Here is a 20,910-nt window from a genome sequence, read left to right as displayed (position 1 = left end):
ATATTTGTCTTTTCACCATTTATCTGCTTGACCTAAAAATTCTTTGTTTACATATTTGTAATTCTTTTTACATTTTTCAAGAATAAACATATATATATATATATATATATATATATACAGATCTTTCATTTTATTCGAAAATTATGTTCAACATTATTTTAGAAACAAAGTATTTTTTAAGGAACTGTTTGAAACAAATTTGAAGAGTTTTAAGAGTGACATATGTCAGTATTGTCAGTTTAATTTTAACTGTGCTCCAATGCCACTTCACACAATGCTGGAAATCTACGTAACGTACATTATACATTTTCAATACTGACAGTTTTGATAGTCTTTATGAATGTGTTATTGTTGTTATATCATAACATTATTAGTGAGACTTTTAGTTATATTTGAATTTTAATTAATTAAATGAAGGATGTGAAGATATATCATTTGAATGCAGTTTATTTAAAATTCTCCACATTTGTGGCATTATTATAATTATTATTATTATTGTTTTACTAGTATCATACATACAATCATTATGCATACAATCTTCAAATACGCACGTGCAATTTACACTTGTATATACATTCATTCATCGCTCATACGCAAATTTCTATTTTAAATATCGGCCTTATCACATACATAATAGAAAACGGAGCGAGTAAGCGTAATCATCGCGGTCACCACCGATTTACCTGGCAGTAACAATACAAAAATCAGGTCCGCTTCTTTTAACTGTGTTACTTTACATACTCTGCATTTAAAATGAAAAAAAAAAAAGATATATTTCTAGGATTTAAGCAAATTAGAGAGAGAGAGAGAGAGATGCAGAAGAGCATGTGAAAAATACAGTTAAAAGAAGGAAAAAATAACAGACCTATTTCAAACCAACATTACGATACAAAATGTATCTCCTTGTGTCTGAAACACCACAATGTGTAATAATAATAATAATAATAATGAGAAACAGCAATGACGAGCAAAACATTAGAGATAAGAGAAAACATAAAGAGTGAAGAATAATACGTGAAAGGAAATGCGAATGTGCTTCATTATCTAAATTTGTGCGGTTCTTCCCTTTACGAATTTATAAAAATTATTTTGTAACAAGTAACAAGCCACACAATACGCTTTATCTGAGAGACGTCTTTAAGATGCAGGAACATCCTAAGAACGTCTCGACTTACATACCGTGTGGGAAAGCATCTTCGTTAAAATACCATAATTTCTGATGTTAAACATGGATTTCCTCGATTGATGGTTGATAATTTATGAGCTTACTTCCAAAATCATTAAAACCTTATTTTAAAAAATAATTCTCCTCTGCAGCCTTGCTAGACTTACAAGTATCAATCTTGAAGCAATATCATTTTTTAATTCCATTTCTCAAAGCACGAGATTCGCGTTGGAAGAAAGAAGAAACTGCGAGAAGCATGATGAAATTTTCACGCAATTTTTTTAAAGACATGACTTGGAGATATTTTCGGAATTGAGCTCTTCGATAAATAAATTTACTGGGTTCTTCGTTAATTCATCACGATAAAGGATAGAGGAAGAGATTGAGGAATTATACGTTGGAATTCGCCTCTCGCCACGTGACTTGACTGCTGCCGAGATTCTGTAGCCGCAAACTGTTGCCAGGACTGTCGTCGCCTTCATAACCGGCGTTCACGTGTCCCGCTGCCGCAGCCGCCGCCGCCGCCGCGTGTCCCTCAAAGACGTCCTTCACGGATATCTGACTGCTGCGGGACGGTCGACCCTGGATTCCGAGGGGGTTGCCGGCCACGCCGTAGATGTTGTTTGCTCCCAAAGTCTGCATCTGCGACTTCCGGCGCATCGCCATTATGCTGTTACGTCTGCCCTCGAACGCCTTAAACGCCTCGCGTCGCGTCGACATGTTCCTCGACAGACCTGAAGAGATTTTAATTCGATTATCGACGATTGTTATTAGTTTAAAGACTATTAGGTACATTACATTCAAAATTGTTTTTCGCGTTTTTCTAGCTTCCTAATTTCCTCGCTCACCTGCGCCCTCGTTCATACTGAAGAAACGTTGCCTGAAGGCCACGTCGAGCGTGTTGATCGCCTGCGTCTTCCGGCGACTCTTTTCCAGATTTCTGATTGTTTTCCGTCTACCGGGCCCGCTACCGCTGCCTTCCTCGTAGTCGCCTTCGATCCCGTCTAGCCTCTGGAGATCTCTTACTATGTCGACCGCATGTTTCGACAGCAAGGCTTCCTCCGAGAGATCCTTCGTCTGCGAAGACATATTAACATTCACGTGAAACAGTTCAGATCAGACGTTGGATCGAGTTGGTGCAAAAGTCCATCGTATTTCGCCAAGCGACCAATCTTTCGCAAAAATTTAACAAGACAAAACATATGTAATATTATAACATAAAAATCAACACGCACCTTCTTGCAGCAATCCAAGCTCGTGCTGGCCAAAATGTGGGCCAGCGTACCGAATCGATGGAACAACATCGCGGTGAATTGTATGACCAATATTAGCGCGAAGAAGAAGACAAATACGAGACCGATCGGTTCGAGTTGCAAATATTCTTTCGTGATGTGTACCTGTAAAATCGCACGTGTTTAGAACTTGTTACGATACGCAACGTAGTAGTTATTTTTGGGAAACAACGCCTAGTGGCGATCGCAATTACTGAAGCTAGCGAATATTTTTCTACTTAATTTAATAAGTTATCAAAATAACATACAAATTATGTTATAAATCATTATCATTAAATTATTACAATTTTACGTTAGTGTCTTATTATTAAATTGTTAAATTGTTAAACTTTTGAAATTATTTTATTAATTTTTATATTTCGAATTACTTTTTCACGATTTACAGAGAGATTTCGTTTTAAATTTTGTTCAGTGAAAAATAATAATAATTGATCGATCACCATTAAGAATCGTGATTCCTTCGTGAGTACGTGCATAGATTAAAAACAAATTGAATATATGGACAAGTCGTTAGCAGTTAAGATTCCATAATCATTGGTGGATTTCGTGCGTGTTAAGATTAACACACCTATGTACATATAAATATACAAAACGCATACACAAACACACATTATTATAAACAAACAAAATAAGACGAGCTCGGTTGAACCCCTCTTGATGTGAAGACACTGAAAGCAACCATTACGTTATATACGTTAGTGGTGCTCGTCCACTGCCACATCTGTGACATGTGCATGTGTCAAAGTTAGATACAACAAAAGAGGGAAAAAGACGCAGGATCCGAGGGTTTCTACATATCCAGAAATGGAAGATTTGTAGAATCTCGAATCTGTAAGAATCTACGATTCCAGAATTATTTTCTTAGATACGTGAATGCATCATTTTCTTTCGTATTATTTAATTCTTTAGATAATAATAATCTTTTTAATAATCTTTTTTTTAATAATATTAGCAATTTTCATATAATATAATTCATATAATAATTTTTATAACAATGACACTAATAATTTTTAGGTATTATATAGAAATAATAAAGACATCAACTTATTTCTTGACGAAAACAGGAATTAAAAATTTTATTTTCTGCCCAAAAATTATTAGTTTCAAATATCTCGAGGAGCAAGCTCGTCAATTTATCCACTTCTATTATTTGATTGATTATAAATTAATTAAATTAATAATGTGGTTTAATTTAATTTCACAAATGGATCTCGTTTAATTTGATGAGAAGGGGCAAACGGGAATATGTTATTACGTATGCCATTAATCTCTGGTTATTCCTAGTCACTAGAGCCACTAGAAATCACCTCCACGTCATTCCATTCCATTCGACCCGAGGTGAGGGTGAAGTACCTGCGTGTGAGAATATTAATCGAGGAGACCTTCCACGTGCTGTCGAACGAGTCAATTGTGTTAATGACACATAAAACATTATGTACATATTGAGTCGGGTGCATGTCATCACCGAGATATAATACAATCCTCGCCCCTGACACGATTGGATGTTCAGAAACAAATTTAATAAACTGGTTCCAAGATATTGATAAATGACAAGTTTTTTTGACAAATTTTCTAATTTGTGAAAGAAAAAGTGAAAGAAAATTTAAAAGAAGAAACAAAGTTTTAAGGAAACTTTAGGGAACCTTATCATTATTTTAACAAATTTCCATTATTATTTCTATGTCTTTACTGATTTTCATTAATTCTCTCATCGAGTAATTTTGGCAATTTTGGCAATAAGCTTTATTCGCAAGATTTATCCAAGCGTCCAAGAGCATCGGGGGCGGCTTTAACGAGACACCGCACGATCGTCGGACACCACCATGGCCTAATCCTTTCCCCTGATCTTTCACCGCTTGATCATCGGATACCTCCGAGGTTTCCTCAACGTAGGTGATGTTGGTCTTGACGCCGAGCGGCCAGATTACGTGCAGCTGATCCTTGTTCAGCTGTAGCAAGAATACGATCAGAACGAACAACGCATTGAACATTAGAAATGCGAACACGCTCTTGTTACGTAGCTCGATCAGATCGGCGGCGATGCGGGCCTGCGCGTTGCGTGCGAAATGCGTGGGAAATGCAGAGAGAAACAGAAAAAAGAAACGACACGAGATTAGACTAGTAAGTATAGTATAGAACTCCGTCGATCGGTCCATCGATCCGTCGATCTTTCGTTATCTCGGTTACGTTATCTACGATCCGTCCGTTTGATCGATCGTCCATCTCGTGGACTTGGCGCATCAAAAATTGGACGCGCCATGAAATTTGTCGTTAACGATTTTCTTAGAGATAAATCCACGATCGAGGATCGGCGAGGCGCCGACGGAGTTGGCTTTACCTCCATCGTGCTTTGATCATACGTGACGTTCGTCTTGATGCCGAATGGCCACTTGATGTGCAACAAGTCTTTATTCAATTGCAGCAGAAAGACGATCAGGACGAAGAGGGCGTTCATCATAAAGAACGCAAAGACGCTCTGGTCGCGTAGGTCCTTTAGATCTTTGGCGATTCGTGCCTGACCGGGGCAGTATGGGGTGCGTTAATTTAAATATATCAACAATGTACAATTAACTGTACAAATAGATGCATGTTCTCTGCGAAGCATTACAACTTCACACACTTCGAGAAACAAGCTTCCAATGTCTGGTTTGGCAATTTAATTGAAAAATTTCAATTGTTAATAATTTTTCATCATCTTTTTTACCTAAATTATTTTTAAATTATATCAAGAATTCTTCCTTTAAATTTTTAATTTAATTTAATCAGCTTTAACTAGAGAACAATTTTCTATAATTTTTACTTTAATTTAGCTTAATTGTATTTCTCTAGGCAATCGCCGAAAAATGGAAGTTTTGTAGATTTTTTAGATTTTGATTTCTCAATGATTCCATCTGATTGCGTCTGTCAAATATGGAAAATAATGTAAAACAAATCGAAAGCACAATTTTACTAGTACTATCATAAAAATAAATTTTGTTTCTTCATCCTCGATCGATAGCTTGCACTGACAAAGACGTATCGCGCGTTGTATCACGAAAAAATTCATCCCGATTCCAAAATTTTTTTCTATTATATTACAAAATTAATTCTATTAATAGCAATGCTAATTACTATTTTCTAATTACTACTATTATTATTCTATTAAAAAGAAATCACTTAAAATCAAAATGCAAAATAAAAGCTTTTCGATGTGCAGAAAAAAATGGATTGATAAAAATTAATAATTAATTTAGTCCTCAAAATTAAAAATTTGAAAATTTTACAGAATAAATTTTAATTTTTTTCGTGCATTTTTTAAAATTCAAAAGAAAGTTGAACGAGAATCCCAGTGCTTCGATTGTCACGTTACCTTCTCCGCTTTGTCTTCGTCAATCGGATAAAGATATTTCTCCAGCAGATCCTTCCAGAACTGTTCTTCTTGCAACGATAATACATCTAGTTCACCCTTCTTCAGACCGTCATCGTTCAGCCAATATGGTCGCGTGAGGAAGTTGACGCCGTCGCGATTACCTTCGGTATTCTGGCTAATCACTGTCTCCGTATCGCTATTTTCATCATCCTCGGCCGGATCTTCGCCGATAGCACCCAGATGATCAGCGGTACGCGAACCTACGGAGGAGGCTCTTCTTCGTCCAGAAGCGTGAGGATCTACCGCTCTGTAAAAAAAGAAGATAGCCAGATCAATTATTAAGAATTAATCTCAAAATTAATAGAGAGCAAAATAATTCATGTGATGACGAAAAAGATATTTTTTATCTACTTTTACTTTAGAAAGCTGGTGTTTTCTAACGACGACATATCTTTCAATATTACAATTTAAAAATTTTTCGTTTTGTAATTTGTTTTGTAATACTGTTTATTTTTGCAAAATCTCCTTCGAGAGTTCATCTTACTTTCAACTTTACAATTTATAAACCTTATCGATCCAATCTTTCGTCGATCCGTCCGCTGTTTCTCCCTTACCTCTCGATAGTTTCGAGTCTTTTGCCAAGTTGCTCGAGCGACTCGGCGATTGCCACGAGTTGCTGTTTTTCGGCGGACGGTTTGCCATGAGTGCACAGCAAGCATTTGAACAAACCAGCCAGCGATATCTCGATTGAACCTTGATCATCATCGTTGGTGCCTGCGCCATTCTGCAGAAAACCTAGTAAGGATTTCTGCTTGGCCTTGCGCTTTGCCTCCTCTGCTTCCCGTTTCTCTTGCTCGAGTTCCTAAGTCGCGCAAATAATCATGTATATCACAAGCGTACAAAGATGTTTATCGCCATGCGTTTTTTTCATTAAATAATGCGAGTTCAAGTTAGTTAAATAGGTGACGATACGATATAATTAAATATATTAACCAACTAACTATTAATCCGTTAACATTTGTTTTAAGAAAAAAAATTTCATTACGAAAGTAGTTTAATTTTAGTAATAATCATTCTCTCTTCATACTTGTATTTTTAATTTTACAGACTCATACATGTGCTTAATTTTAATCAAATTTTAATAAAAAGATTAAATCTTTTTTTTGTTTAATTTGTAGAATATATATCTAATATTTTCTTATAATTTATATCATTAATTTAAAAAAATAAATTCAATTGGAAATTATTAAAGTTTCGAAAAAATTTCAATTTTTTTTTATCTCTTAATTTTTTCTCCTAAAATTTGACAAATAATGTAGATAAATTTCGAAAAAAAAAAAAAAAAAAAAAAAAAATCTTAATAGTTAGAAACGTTGATGAGCCTCTATTTCTTATCGAATTGTACAGCATTAATTACAAGCATTAGATATTCTTGCGTATATACAAAATTGTGAAAGCCGATAAAACATTCGCAAACATTCGCGAGTGATGCCTCGATTAGCGTAGATTAGTCGGTGAGATTAATTACCACGCAGACGTTCTTCTCCGTCTTACTTTCCCGCGTGCCCCACGAGATGCTGTTCAGATTGCAGAGTGAGTATATGATTAATAGCACGAACATAGAGGGTACCGCCAGATAATAAATCAGACTGTGCAGGAGGCAACCGATCTCGTATGGATGCAAGAAACCTGCGATCACGAACTCGCCCATCACGAGGAACAGGAACCACACGCTCGGCGATATCACGGTGTCCGTCACAACGTTTATCGCGAACGCGATGATCACTGCTGCCATCACAATCGCATACATGGCGCTGATTACGGCGGCTACTATCACCTGTCGTTAAGAATCACCAAACCTTCGTGTGCGTTATTTATCCTCCATTTTGAGTTAAGCGAAGCTGAAGCTAAAGCGCGACGGACTCTTACGACAAAGCGGGAATGATGATTGAAAAAGATCATTTGATGAGGAAACTTTGATGAGAGATTATTTGCCTTATCTCCAGAGTGCAGCCCTATTCGATTCGTGCATTGGAGAACGTCCAAGTTGCTTCAACATGCCATTAAATATATTTAGTCTATTTTGTAAATAAAAAAAAAATGTAACTTTTACGATAAAGATATCATGCGTACATCATACTGTAAAAAAGTTTTTTACAAAAAAAGTATTAAATATTTTTCGTAATGACGCCGTTACTTCATTCTAGAAAAAATATTTAAGTAATGAGTAGAGAGAATCCAAAAACCTGATCTTTCATCTTTTTAAAAATTCAGAAGATATCCCTATTTAATTATGACTCAGTGCCAAAGATAAAAAAATAAATAAATAAATAAAAAAAAAAAGAAAAAATTGACACTGACGAACCTTCTTGGTCTTTTTCGTTTGGACCTCTCTAGTACCCCAGGTCACAACATTAAGATTAATGATGGAGTACAGTATCAAGAGCAAATACATAGATGGAATGGACAACAGATATATGATGCCAGGCACGATGCACCAGAATTCTTGCGGGTGTAGACAGGCTGCTATGAAGAACGAGCTCGACAGTGATATGAGGAAGATTGCCGAGGGTGAGCCTATACCGTCCTCGCCAAGCTGTAGAGCGGTACCTACGATTACCGCCATCATGATCATCGCATACGCCGTCGACAGGATCTGGGCGCATAAAAGCTGAAAACCATCCACTCTTGAAGATGTCTTCGATCGAGCTCCGACGTAAAAAATCGCAAACATACAGAACATGAATCGATATTGCACAAAAATTACATTAATATGATATTACAATTAAGAATTCTTGCTAATGAAAATGATTTCCGAATGAAAGACGTAGACAATACAAGCGAAAAGCGAATATGCACGAACACGTTTACACAGACGTGATAAATCGAGAGAGAGAGAGAGAGAGAGAGAGAGAGAGAGAGAGAGAGAGAGAGAGAGATACTTACCTGTATATTCGCTTTGCACGTGAAGCAGACGATCATGAAGAACAAGATGGGAATGATGTTGTAATAGAAGCTAGTCCAATTGTCGATTTTGAAAGCAGCCACGAAGGCACCCACCAACATGAGGAAGATCGTGCCGGGTCCCAAAATCGTACCACCTGTTTTAAAATATTCCGATAAAAGTTATTAGTCGTATTGTGATAACTTAACTAGTCAATAAGTCTCTAAAACATTTACTCTTTTATATATATTAAATATAAGTTAAATATAAGTTTTATATATATTAAATATAAGTTAGTTTATTTAGGTTTAGGTTATTCTAACTTATTTATAAATACAATCTGGTCTATTATAATTTAATGAAATTTAAAATTATAAATTTGTATATTGTAGTTCACAGTTAAATCTTCAATTGGATTCTGATTGTCAGAAAAGCACTTACCCATTAATAGAATTTGATACGAAATATAAGGCAGCGAGATATTGTCGTTGATTTTGATCGTGCGTTTCGCGTCCATTAGTAGATCCATGATATTCGCAATAGTCGAAGGCACCCAACGACGCCGTTGATTGTAGAACTCGTTGAATCCTTCCGGTGCGTGAGTATAAGCGTCGCTTGCCGCGGAATATTCTACCTATAAAATAAGACAGTTTAAAATATTTGTCATCGTTTGTCATTAATATGAATGAAAATCGTGAAATAAGGATAAAATGCTAATAATAAATCAACTATACAATAAATACAATAAATTAAATAACAATTAATAGGATAGGAAGTCATCGCATAGCAAAATCAATACGTACTCTGTATCCTCGTTGCAACAATAACGTGCACAGCCAACGATCCTCCCCCTGATCGTACTGCACGTAGTGTCTCGCCTCATCGGATTTGGTCGTGTATTTCTTCATTACGTTGTCGTCCATCAATGCCTTACCTCGGAATAGTGAGAAGCATCCGGGACTACAGAGCACGCAGCCGATCATGTGCTCGGTAGCTTTTTGCAGCCAGTGGCCAATCGCGTACTCGAACATTTGGTACCACACCATTGGTCCTGGGTCCATTCGCGAGAGATGTTTTGTCAATTAATATTTAAATAGTTATAATTTGCTGCTTGCTAGTGAACTATTACGATTATTAATCATTACGTTACGATTACATTTGTTTTTAATTGCTGACTTACCGGAACCGACTGGATGGATGCGACCGCAAGCAGCGCCTAGATTTTTATTCTTCTTCATCAGGTCGACAAGAAGTTTCACAGCCGCCGGTTGAAAATCAATATCGCCGTCCAGCGTTAATAGATATGTATTCTCGGCAATAACTTCCTTGCGATCGACGCTGATCGGTAATTCCATCAGCCGATGTCCCAAAAGGTAATACATATACATCACCTGTAATCAATGTAAATCAGAAAATGAATATGCATTTCCGAGGTAAAACTTTAACCCGAGAATAACTTTACTTTTAATAAATATAATTTAAGCTTCTCTTTTTTAAATTTGAATTTTTATTCTATTAAAATTCGAAAATCTTAAGCTTCTAAAATTCGAAATCTCTTAAGCTCTTTTAAATACCTGACTCCACCGTTTTCTATGTCGGATTTTGCTCTTGTCCTTCAAATGCGCGATCATCTTGGTTTTTCCGGGAAGAGTCCAAACCAATCGTCCGCCATACGGAGTCGGATACTTCTTCGGTGCTCTCACGTACATCCTCGTTTTATGAACATCCGACGCGGCTTCGTCCAACGTGCCGACCAATAGCTTTACGAATCTGTTCACTTGCGACTCGTTCTCGTCGTGGTCGGACAGCTCGAACGCGTCGTCGAAGAATATATGAGCTGCAGAATTGCGTATTCCCATATTACAAAGCAACGACATATTTAATAGTGTCTGCTAATTAATAGTCTGCAACGTCACTTACTTTCGAATTCGTAATAGTCGGGATCGACGACCTTTAGGTATTTCTGAGCGACACGCCGCGCGCACTGATCCTCGTCCAGGCGCAGGATACTCTTCAGGAATTCCATCATTTCCTCTTTGTTCTCGTGCCACATAGTGGCGCAAGCGTATATCCTGGTTACGTGATCGCTGCTCTTCACTGCGGACGGAGGTGTAGTCGAGCCGTCCGTTTGCTCATAAATCGTCTCGTAGTCGCCGTCGCCCTTTTCCTTCTCTATCTCTGCCAGATCCTATCGATCGGCCCCAAGTACCAATTAATCGAAGAGTTAATAATAAATTCGTAGTTCAGTAATTATTTTTTTCATATTTCTATTTAAAATAATCAGTTATTTTAAGAAATATAGAATTAAAAAGGTTAATATAAGCTTATTTTACTTTGCGAATTACATTGAAAGTTAAGTTCGACCGAAGATACTTACCTCGACCTTGACTTCCGGCTGATCGTCCCTTCTCCGATTGAGGCCCATCGACTGGTCGATCAGCAACGAGTCGTACATCGGCACGACGAAGAGCTTCTCCGTGGCCGCGAGACGCTCGCACTTGGGTGTCCAGATGTGCAGGGTGATCCAAGTCTGCGATAACAACCAGAGCAGCCATACCCAAGCGTATTGCTTCGACACGAAATCATTGAGAAAGTTGGGCAGCGGCGACTCATAAAACAGGTAATCTGGTATGGTGCCGTGGAAGAAGCAAGGATCGCTGTTGCGGAGACCGCACGCGGCGATCAGCAAGGAAATCGATACTGGTATCGTGAGATTCACCGGAAATGCGTAGCTGAAGCCTTGGATCAAGATTTTGCATGCGAACTTGCCTGCGAAATTATATAAATTATATAAATTAATTAAAACCGGAAAGTATCTTTAATCTAAAATTCCAGGGAAAATGTTTTTTATTCAATTAAGGCATATCTTTTTCAGAATATATATTTTTTTAACAAAAGCCACATGGAAAAATATATAATTTGATTGGCTAAACTAATTTTTGATGAAATGACTATTTAGAAATTTCCATTGAAATTACTAGATTCCTTTACGTTAACCAGAAACCTTGATAATTTAATTCAGAGTGAAGTCTGATAACTTCAACCGGAATTTCTGAATTCCGTTTATATTTCACCAGAAATTAGTTCATCTAATCGAATAATTTTTTTTTTCCATAAAAATTTTGCATAATTTTTTTTGCATAATTGTAATATAGTATCGTAAGTCTTATTGTTACAAGATAGCTTTCAGCTCGCTTACCAAACACGTAGGCGAAATAAGCGCCAGCAATCTGCAGTAGAAGGACGTAGATGGGCGTATTGAAGTCGGCGTTGACGACCTCGGTGATGTCGCCCGTTAGAATTTCCGAAAGATCGGGTAAACTGCCGCCGGTGATCGCCTTGATGGACGTGACCGTGATCTTGTGGTCGCCGAAGGCGCTGCTCAGCATGGTAAAAAGATGCCCGACAGTTTCTCCTTTGACGTGCAATATCAGTACCGAGCTGATAAAGAACGCAACGATTTTCCAGACGGACACCAACAGGTAGGTGAAATAACGCGTCAATCGCATCTCCTTCTTCACTCTGCCGAGCGATCTGATTAGACCTGCGAGGAGAGATAAAAGGTAAAAATAATTGTCAACCACCGGTCAACCAGTTGAATAGTTTAATAAAATAATTAATATAAGCTTTTATATAAAATAATTAATCCAAAAGTGTCAAATTATAATTAATCAATATAGATAAATACATAATTAATTTCTTAATATATTAACAAGTTAATTATTATAGGAAAAAAATAGGGATTTTTATTCCTGCTGTGATTCGATTTTAATTTGGAATAAAATTAATATTTCGGTTGTAAAGGACCAGGGAACTCACCGATTCGACTCTGCGTGGAGACGTAATTTTCCCACCAGCCGCATGAGACGAGAAGCAGCGAAACGGGAATCAGCCATAAAGATCGTCTCGAACTGTCCAGGAAGGGCCAAAGGACGAAGCTGGTTGCCTGGGCGGCCAAGGCGGCGATATCGACAAGAACGAGGACGAATCGCTTGGACTCGTCTTTGCTTTTGTTACGGGAAAGTAGGCCTGTGAATGTACGCGGCGTGTGTTTCACTTCACCTATCTGACAGGGCGTGATCACTACTTTCGTCGATTATTATTCGCTCGGCAATACGGAACCGTGGAAAAATTGAAAAATCGCGAAAGTCGGGCGATCGCGATTGAATAAAGCGGGTGGATTCCATGTTTTTTATTTAATATTATAAAAAATTATCCAAATTTGTATTATACAATCTGGAATATAAATCCCAGATCGTATGGTGCAAATCTGGATTGCTTGGAAAATTCAATTATATTCATGCATATCAATTAATATTGCGAATAATAAATTAGATTTATTAATACAAATATATCATTATATCAAATAATTATTTGGTTTTATTTTATATAATATTTAGTTTTATTTCACTTTTTTCTTTCTCGGATAAACTTCCTTATATGTAACTCCTCTTTAAACATTTATTTATTATTTTTTTCTAGTTTTCTCTATATTGTAATTTGTTGTATATATTCAACGTTTAAACAATAAAATAAAACCAAATTAAATAAAAAATTAAATTAGCATCGAATTACCGAACAATCCTGGAACAAAGCACACGCAGTTGGTCAGCATTGCCCCTTTGACGACGTCAAGTTCTGGAAGCACCGCCAGGAACATCAAGGCCAAGCCGACCACGTGAAATGTCTCCATGATGAAAACTACGAGAAAGTGTCCCAATTGCGGTTTCTTCCATGACTTGAAGATGCACATGCGGATGCTGCGTACCAGCGTGCCGAACTCCGGCACCGCGAACGCGATTATTATGCACCATATCCACGCGATTCTCTCCTCCTCTGGTAGTGTCACTATGTATTGATTTTCTCGATCTAAAAGAGATTGTTATTCAAGCGAAATAATAATCGGGAAAACGAGCTTCTAAATAATAATTGTTAGATTTTATGCATATATCTTTATTGCTCTCTCTATCTTCTTGTAATTTTATTTAATAATAGAATCATTTTACTTTTCGCAATCTCTAATCTCTCTCCGAATTAACTTGAAATTGAATTTTGATTTTATTGGATCGTATCAAGATCGTATCAAGAACTTTTTCGTTCAAGATAAAACATATATTCAAATTTTACCGAGTTGTTTATTGCAGTAGAGTATTTTTCTGTCCTGTCGAAGCTGCGACGTCATGAAGAGAATCGTGCCCTTGGCAACCACGCCGCTGCCCAAAACTATAACAAAAACGAGCAAGTAGACGAAAACCTTGATCACCTGCACCATCCTCTCCAGGCATTTCTGGTTTGCCATAGAGCCCGAGTTCGAGTCGGTCTTCATCGGTGGATTTCGAAACACGTCCCATCCTTTCGTCTCGACAATCGTTCGTTGGCTACATTGAAACAATTAATCGAATTAATAATCGATTAATAATCGGATCATCCTTTCGCAAATAAATATTTTATTTACGTTAGATAAATTTTCTATTCAAATCTTTCTAGGAGAGATTAATTTCACATGTAATCTAAAGCAAATTATTTCTCTTTTAATTAACATAATCTTTATCTAATTATTAATCTTAATCTGATTCTTGCATTTAATTGAAATCTAATGTAATCCAATTATAAATAATTGAATCTTTTAATTTTATTCTTTTCCGATTTTTTTTTCGCAATTTTTGTTATTCGATACGCGGTTTCCAATTTTTACTTAATTTCTTTCGTCCTTGAATCTTTGGGCCAAAAAGAAATTATTAAAGATGATGAAATCTCTATACCTTCCGGCATAGTCCTGAGTCAGAGGAGTGCTTTCACCATCCGAAAAATCATCTGGACCAGTCACCATGCCTCCCGGTATTACGCCATTCTGATGTTGATTCTTCGCCATCCTGCAGATCATTGATCATTTATCTCAATTGTATTTTCGGCATTGTTTTCTTCAAACGAATAATGCACTTATAATCAAGAGTGTTAGAAATGCGGAAAGATCTTACTATCTGTGAAGCGACAATCACAAGAACTGTAAATCAAATCATGATGAATTTCTAAAAATTCTAATTAAAGTTATAGATTTAAAGATTATATTTCTACATTCATATAAAGTTTAAAGAAGATTAAAATAAATCTTTTTAAGATCCGTGAAGTAAATAAACTTCTTCTCTATTGACAATAAAAAAATCATCATTTATAAATCAAACTTTCCATTATTACATTCCTTTTAGAAATGTCACAATAACTATTACAGTCATTTATAATAAACTTCATGATCAAGAATTAAATTAATTTAATATGCAAGATTAAATTAACAACAAAATACAGCCTGATATTAAAATTAAAATTCTCTTCGTGACGGTGATCGAACTTTTTACTTTTGTTACATTTGGCCTCAGGTCGGCCTTCGACTTCTTTTATCCTTGAATACACAAGCGAGTATGAAGTACAATCTTTTTCCATTATTTTATTATTGAACGACAATTTTATTATTTTACTCTATTAATCGATAGAGCATTTTCCTTCTCCGTTTCGCCAGCCGTGACCGTAGTCACCGGTAAAACGTAAATCCATCGTTAATCCATCGTTAATCAATACAATAAATCTCGCGCGTAAGACCTCAAAATTTTCAGCATACGGTGACCCAACGAACTTGGAGTTTATCGCGCGACGTCATCGCGGTTCGCGCAATTATCTCTCCTCAACATCTGGCACACGTTTTCCCCACCGAATCCCCCCTCGCCAAGGCCTGGCCCCGTACGGCGGGGGCGCGCGTATCTTTGTTCGCCGTAGGAAAGAGAGAGAGAGAGAGAGAGAGAGAGAGAGAAAGATCCGGGGTTTCTGGTTCCTGGACTACGGCACGAAAGTGAAAGGGAAACGAAACGAACGACGTGGCAGATAACGTCGTAGCAAGGACGTCCACTGTAACTCGACGGCGGGCCGCCGTTCCGCGGCCGTTGCCGCCCTCGAAGCCGAGCGTTATCCCTCGGACTCCCCGCCATCCTCCTGGACCGCTCGTCATAGTTCGTAAAATCCGTCGGCGCCGCATGACTAGTTCTCTATGTGCGCCAACCCTTTTCGCCTTTTCTTTTGCGCGTTCCTTCACCTCTTCCTCTCTCTCTCTCTCTCTCTCTCTCTCTCTCTCTCTCTCTCTCTCTCTCTCTCTCTCTCTCTCTCCCCCTTCCTCGTCCTCGCGTTTTTTCGTCTACGTTTCTCGATAAGGAGACGACGAGTCTCGATGCACCGCGGGATGCGCTTTGTGAACAAAAAGGGATTCATGAAGCGAAAGATGCTCGCTTCAATTCGACTACACGGCTCATTCGAGAAATAATTAAATTCATGATACCTATGCTTAGTTAAATTGATCGACAATTATTACATTACTTTTCCTTTGTATTTTTTATGTTAATTAATATTTTAAATTGATAACTAATTATTAATTAATTTAGTAAGTTTAGTTTTATGAACCCGTAAACTTTTTGTAAAATTTTTTCTTCCACTTGCTTTTTCATTTGGGAGAAAAACGCATCTGAAAAATTTACTTCGAAATCATTTCAAATTCATTTGTAAAATAGGAATTATGCGTATTATATAATAATGAAAATCGTGGTATAACATATAAATAACATATCTATAAGCGAATAATATTTATCTTTTTTTTTTCTATTTACAGAAAATAACTTCACACACAATTATTATTGAATATATATATGAATTTATAAAATAATATTACAGGCATAAAAAAGATAACGTCTTCAGATAATTGGCGCAGGTTAGATTTTTTTTCAGGAATTTAACAAGAATAAAATAAAAAAAATTGTCATACAGATTTGAAAATTGTAATTTCTGACCGATTTTAAAAAATTTTTCTCTTAGAATTCTCTTCGAGTCGCGTCGAAATTGTGAGGAAGTCGCGTACCGTTAGCTACCAATCCAGAATAATAAGTTTCTGGGACGATGCACGCGATCGGGTGCGACGAACTGTCATTGCTTGCGAAAGGGAATGCGGTTGGTCGAAAAGAGCTAGAGCCAGAGCCAGTTAAGTTTCTAATAATCAGTTAGCCCCGCAAGCGTCCCCGATTACACGATGCAAGCGTCGTGTTTTTGCGTTTTACTCATCGAGGGAATAAATAATAAAAGATCCATTTGATAAAAGATCGATTCATCAAGAATTAAAGGAAAGGAGTCTTTATCAAGAATAATGAGTAGTCAGTTTCGTAAGAATTTCTTTGTTGAATTTCTTTGCTAATAAAAATTTATTTAATAAAATATTCATTTATCGAAGAGAGAGAGACGATCTCTGAAATCAGATCTTTAATCAAAGTTCAATTTGTTAAGGACACTAATGGATCTAAGTAGTCTTGATGAAGAAAATAAATAACAGAGACTTAATTAAGAAAAATGTTTTATTACAAGGATAAGAGGGGGTAAAAGAAGGGATTAGAAAAGAAAAGTAATAGAAAAATGCACTTGTCGCATTGGATTAGGAGGAACCGAAAGAGGAAACGAAAAGCAAAAGGCAAGCAAAAGGCTTGTTTATCCCTCCCTTGTCGAACTCTCGCGGGCGCGGGATATGCCCCTGGCGCGAGATCGCCAAAGAATTTCGCTTCTCGAGTGTGCGTGTGAGTCACACGTGCAGAAGAGAGCAGCAGAGAGTTTCCTTTCCTCTCGGAGGAACGCGAGGTCACGAGGAAAGGAACGACCTTGCCTCGCGGAGAATATTTATTTCGAGAATGGATTTTAACGAGAGTCGGACACGCGGTACGCGACGACGGCAGCGATCGGCAGCCGGATCCAGTTCATCGTCCCCGATTCCTCCCGATCGTGAGCCAACATTTTTTTTTTCCCCCCGACCGTTCCGCCGACCGGCCCGCGCGTCTTACATACAGCTTCTTATTTTTTTCGTCTCGAGGAAAGAGGAATCCTAGCCGTAGTACCGAGTCGAGTACGTACCCACGATTTCTCGCCGATTACGTATATACATACAGGATGCATCGCAAAGCGGAGATCTATATCAGCATCGAACGTCGGTCGCTCGAGTGACTTTTAATTGTTCGTTCATCTCTCTCCCGCTAAAATTCCCTAATCAAGTAATTTTCTCGTTTTTTCGTGCTGCGTCTTAAATTGACTGTAGTTTTTTTAGATTAGATTCTATTTAAATAATTAATTAATTATTAATTATATTATTATTAACACCACATAAACGCGTAAGTAAACAGGTGTACCTTTATCTGTCTATATATTTATGTTAATAATAATATATTATTTTGTAAATTTTAATTTTTGCGCTCGACTACGTCACTTGTCTACTTTTTTCTGTTAATTGTTTTTTTTATTTCAAGAGCCCTTGTGTGCTTTAATTATTTATTAATATTATAATTATATTATAATTATATTATATTATACACAGTAATTAATTGATTAATTATTTTTATATAAGTGTTTTAATAAACTTAAAATTTAAATTCTTTCCTTAATTTATTTAAATTATCTGTATCTAGATGTGTTTTTTAGATTAATTTGATTTAATTTGCGTGTTACATACCATTCTGAACAATTTTCGCATGCAATTTAGTGTAGATTGCGATTACAATCTTTTTACAATAGACTTTCATTTCGCACAATTGTTTTTTATTATATTATTAATATGAAACCATCCATTAAAATGTAATTATTGTTAAATTAAAAGTTGAATATGGGATATGGATTTTAAAGAATTTTATTATCTTCAAGATGATTATTGATTGTCTATAGAGAGACAAAATGTAAAGACAGAATTAATATAAAAGTGGAGAAATAAATATTGGAATATATATGTAAATATAGCGAATTTAAGAATCCATGCCTATATCTCAGGAAAGTAATAAAATTTCCAAATTTTATCCAATTCCTCGCATGTGACATTGATTACTTTTGTTTTTTTTTTTTTTTTTTTTTTTTTTTTTTTTTTTTTTTTTTATAGAAAACAACATAAATAAGCTATGTAATGTTGTTTCCTCCTAAATTTATTTTTAATTATTGAGTAATTAAGCTAATTTAATAACTCTGTTAAAATGTTTCATTCGAAGAAATCTTGCCTCTCTGCCTTCAAACATTGGCCATCATCTTTCACTCGGCAGAAAAATTCCACTTTGCGCAAAATGCATATCATTAAACTACCTTTGTTATTGTGAGGCAATTAAAAATACGAACAATTTAAGTGTGATATAATTGTGTCAACTTATGTTTTTCAACTTAGGCTCGTTTAAATCATTATTAGTAATCATTGTTCGAATTAGTATTTCTGTAGAGCGTCGCGGGGAAAGCTCACCTCTCAGTTTCGCGATCGGATTTTTCGCCAAGTGTTAGTGGTCCGTCGCGCTATTTTCTAAATTCCTCGTAATGCTTGCACGTAATTGCAGCTCGTTCGCAACTACTCCACGTATATACATACAACGCGCGTGTGCGAGTCGCGCGAAACTTCTCGACGCGACGGTCGCGTGCCGACCGCCTCGGCATAACACGCTTACTTTCTCTTCGTCCCTGCGTCGCGCGCCGCGGCAACGAAATCTATTTCTTCGCGCGAGCGAAGACAGCTCCCGCGATCCGATTCGTCACAGCGCGGATCTGCTGTGACGGACGGAAGTGTGAAACGCAGAAGAGATTTTTCACGACGCCTCTCGCGAATCGCTCCTGCCGCTCCTATCGGATTTATCTCTGTTTATGACGCGCGTGTACTCCACAACTTCCGCACCGCGTAATTCCGACAACTGATAGCGATATCGACAACGAGGCACCCCCAATCGTCGGGCACAGCCGATTGTCCGCCCTCGATACCACGATAACGTATCTCGTCGTGACAAGGGTGGGGAAAATCGGGAAAAGCTTTATCGCCGGGAATTCGTCTCATTAATATCGTCGATAAGCTCGTTCGCTTCCGCCTGATTTGTGTCACAATTCAGGGCTCGCTCGAACAGCAACGTCCGTGGCATCATCGCGATAAAGAGCCCGATGACAATCGCAAACAAGTATTTCACGGTTGGAGACGAACTTCCTGATCGCGCTATCGCGATCCTTTGTCGCCGCGGGGAAGCGAGATCGAGCGAATCGGATCGCGACGCGCGATCTAACGCGAGCGGGATCGATGGATCACCACGCGCATTGCAATCACACGCGGATCGGCGTGATAGTGAAAGTAACGGGCGCAAGGTCACGCCGTTCCATAAATATGCAATTATCGTCTCCCCGGGGGCCGCAGACTCTCGCAATGCGTCGTCGCCGTCGTCGTCACGGGGATTCGCACGCCGCCCCCTTATTCATCTGCCAAGACGATCAATGAAGTTCTGAGAGTAAATATGAAGTTGTTTCGACACGACGTGTTGCCGTTGCGGTATCGCTCTCGAATTCTTTCGTCATTATTGTTTTTTCTTTTTTCTTTTTTCCAGATCATTCGCTTCGATTTTTAGTCCTTCGCGTCGAGGTTGTAAGAATTCGTATCTTCGGGACTTGCACATATTTTACCTCTGGTATTAATGATAATATTTATTTTATTCTTCCATTATGCTGTTATCCTCAAATCTTTTATCTGCATTATTTTTTATGTTTGTTAAATTCTTATCTTTTATCTCGTCGCATTGCAAATTTCAAATAAATAAATTTATTTTTAATAAACTTTGAAATTTTAATGTCTAAATTTACAAAAAAAGTTTTACAAAAAATGTTTTAATATTAATGTAGTAATAATATAATATAATCGTAATTTTATCGTTTTTTATGTTATATCATTCTTGATTTTATTGATATTTTATTTTATTTTATTTTATTATATATTTGGTCGCTGGCGCGTATTTGAGCGCGTAAAATTTTAAAACTTTCAGTTTTAATTTTCCTACATCGTACTATTTTAATATGTCATCATTACTGTCATTAACATTCGAGCTATTCTTATTATATTTTCTTGTTTGCTATATCTTCTGAATTGTTTCTTGTTTGATTTTTTGCGTTTTAGTGTGCATAAAATTCCGAAATCTCAGAATTTCAAGCTTTCCGTATGGAAACTTCGCGCACATAGTTTTCGCGTAACAGCGTAAACAGGGCACGCAACAAAACTACTTTCATTTCTGCTCGCGGCGATTAATAAGTAGGAAGTTAACCCAGTAAAGCTGTGATTATAGCGAAAAGGATTTTAGTTAAACTACAGTAATTC

At 37.0% G+C, this 20,910-nt stretch overlaps 1 protein-coding gene across 5 annotated transcripts in view; it reads right to left on the bottom strand.

Moving 5' to 3' along the window:
* Positions 1-429: 429 nt before the first annotated feature.
* Positions 430-20,910, bottom strand: part of kkv (hyaluronan synthase-like protein kkv) — a 41,870-nt gene continuing 21,389 nt past the window's right edge. For 2 of the 5 annotated variants that reach the window (XM_089077586.1, XM_089077587.1), the window contains exons 2-20: positions 14,513-14,623; positions 13,878-14,128; positions 13,326-13,619; positions 12,570-12,779; positions 11,950-12,294; positions 11,128-11,519; positions 10,671-10,938; positions 10,325-10,587; positions 9,931-10,141; positions 9,554-9,801; positions 9,192-9,384; positions 8,753-8,907; positions 7,335-7,643; positions 6,421-6,668; positions 5,807-6,113; positions 4,796-4,972; positions 2,401-2,562; positions 2,014-2,242; positions 430-1,899 (exon numbers count right to left, since the gene is read on the bottom strand). In XM_089077586.1, the coding sequence (XP_088933712.1) occupies positions 1,556-1,899; positions 2,014-2,242; positions 2,401-2,562; positions 4,796-4,972; positions 5,807-6,113; positions 6,421-6,668; positions 7,335-7,643; positions 8,753-8,907; positions 9,192-9,384; positions 9,554-9,801; positions 9,931-10,141; positions 10,325-10,587; positions 10,671-10,938; positions 11,128-11,519; positions 11,950-12,294; positions 12,570-12,779; positions 13,326-13,619; positions 13,878-14,128; positions 14,513-14,622 (4,716 nt within the window). In that variant the 5' untranslated portion in view covers position 14,623 and the 3' untranslated portion in view covers positions 430-1,555. Of the gene's footprint in view, positions 1,900-2,013; positions 2,243-2,400; positions 2,563-4,328; positions 4,506-4,795; positions 4,973-5,806; positions 6,114-6,420; positions 6,669-7,334; positions 7,644-8,171; positions 8,478-8,752; positions 8,908-9,191; positions 9,385-9,553; positions 9,802-9,930; positions 10,142-10,324; positions 10,588-10,670; positions 10,939-11,127; positions 11,520-11,949; positions 12,295-12,569; positions 12,780-13,325; positions 13,620-13,877; positions 14,129-14,512; positions 14,624-20,910 lie in introns of all 5 variants that reach the window. The other 3 variants (XM_011637046.3, XM_089077588.1, XM_089077589.1) reach the window with 3 other exon arrangements.

Source organism: Pogonomyrmex barbatus, unplaced genomic scaffold (genome assembly GCF_055798465.1).
Source record: "Pogonomyrmex barbatus isolate J1 unplaced genomic scaffold, ASM5579846v1 scaffold2, whole genome shotgun sequence".
Classification (NCBI taxonomy): domain Eukaryota; kingdom Metazoa; phylum Arthropoda; class Insecta; order Hymenoptera; family Formicidae; genus Pogonomyrmex; species Pogonomyrmex barbatus.
Note: the sequence above shows the minus strand (reverse complement) of the source record. Positions and strands in the feature narration are given on the sequence as shown.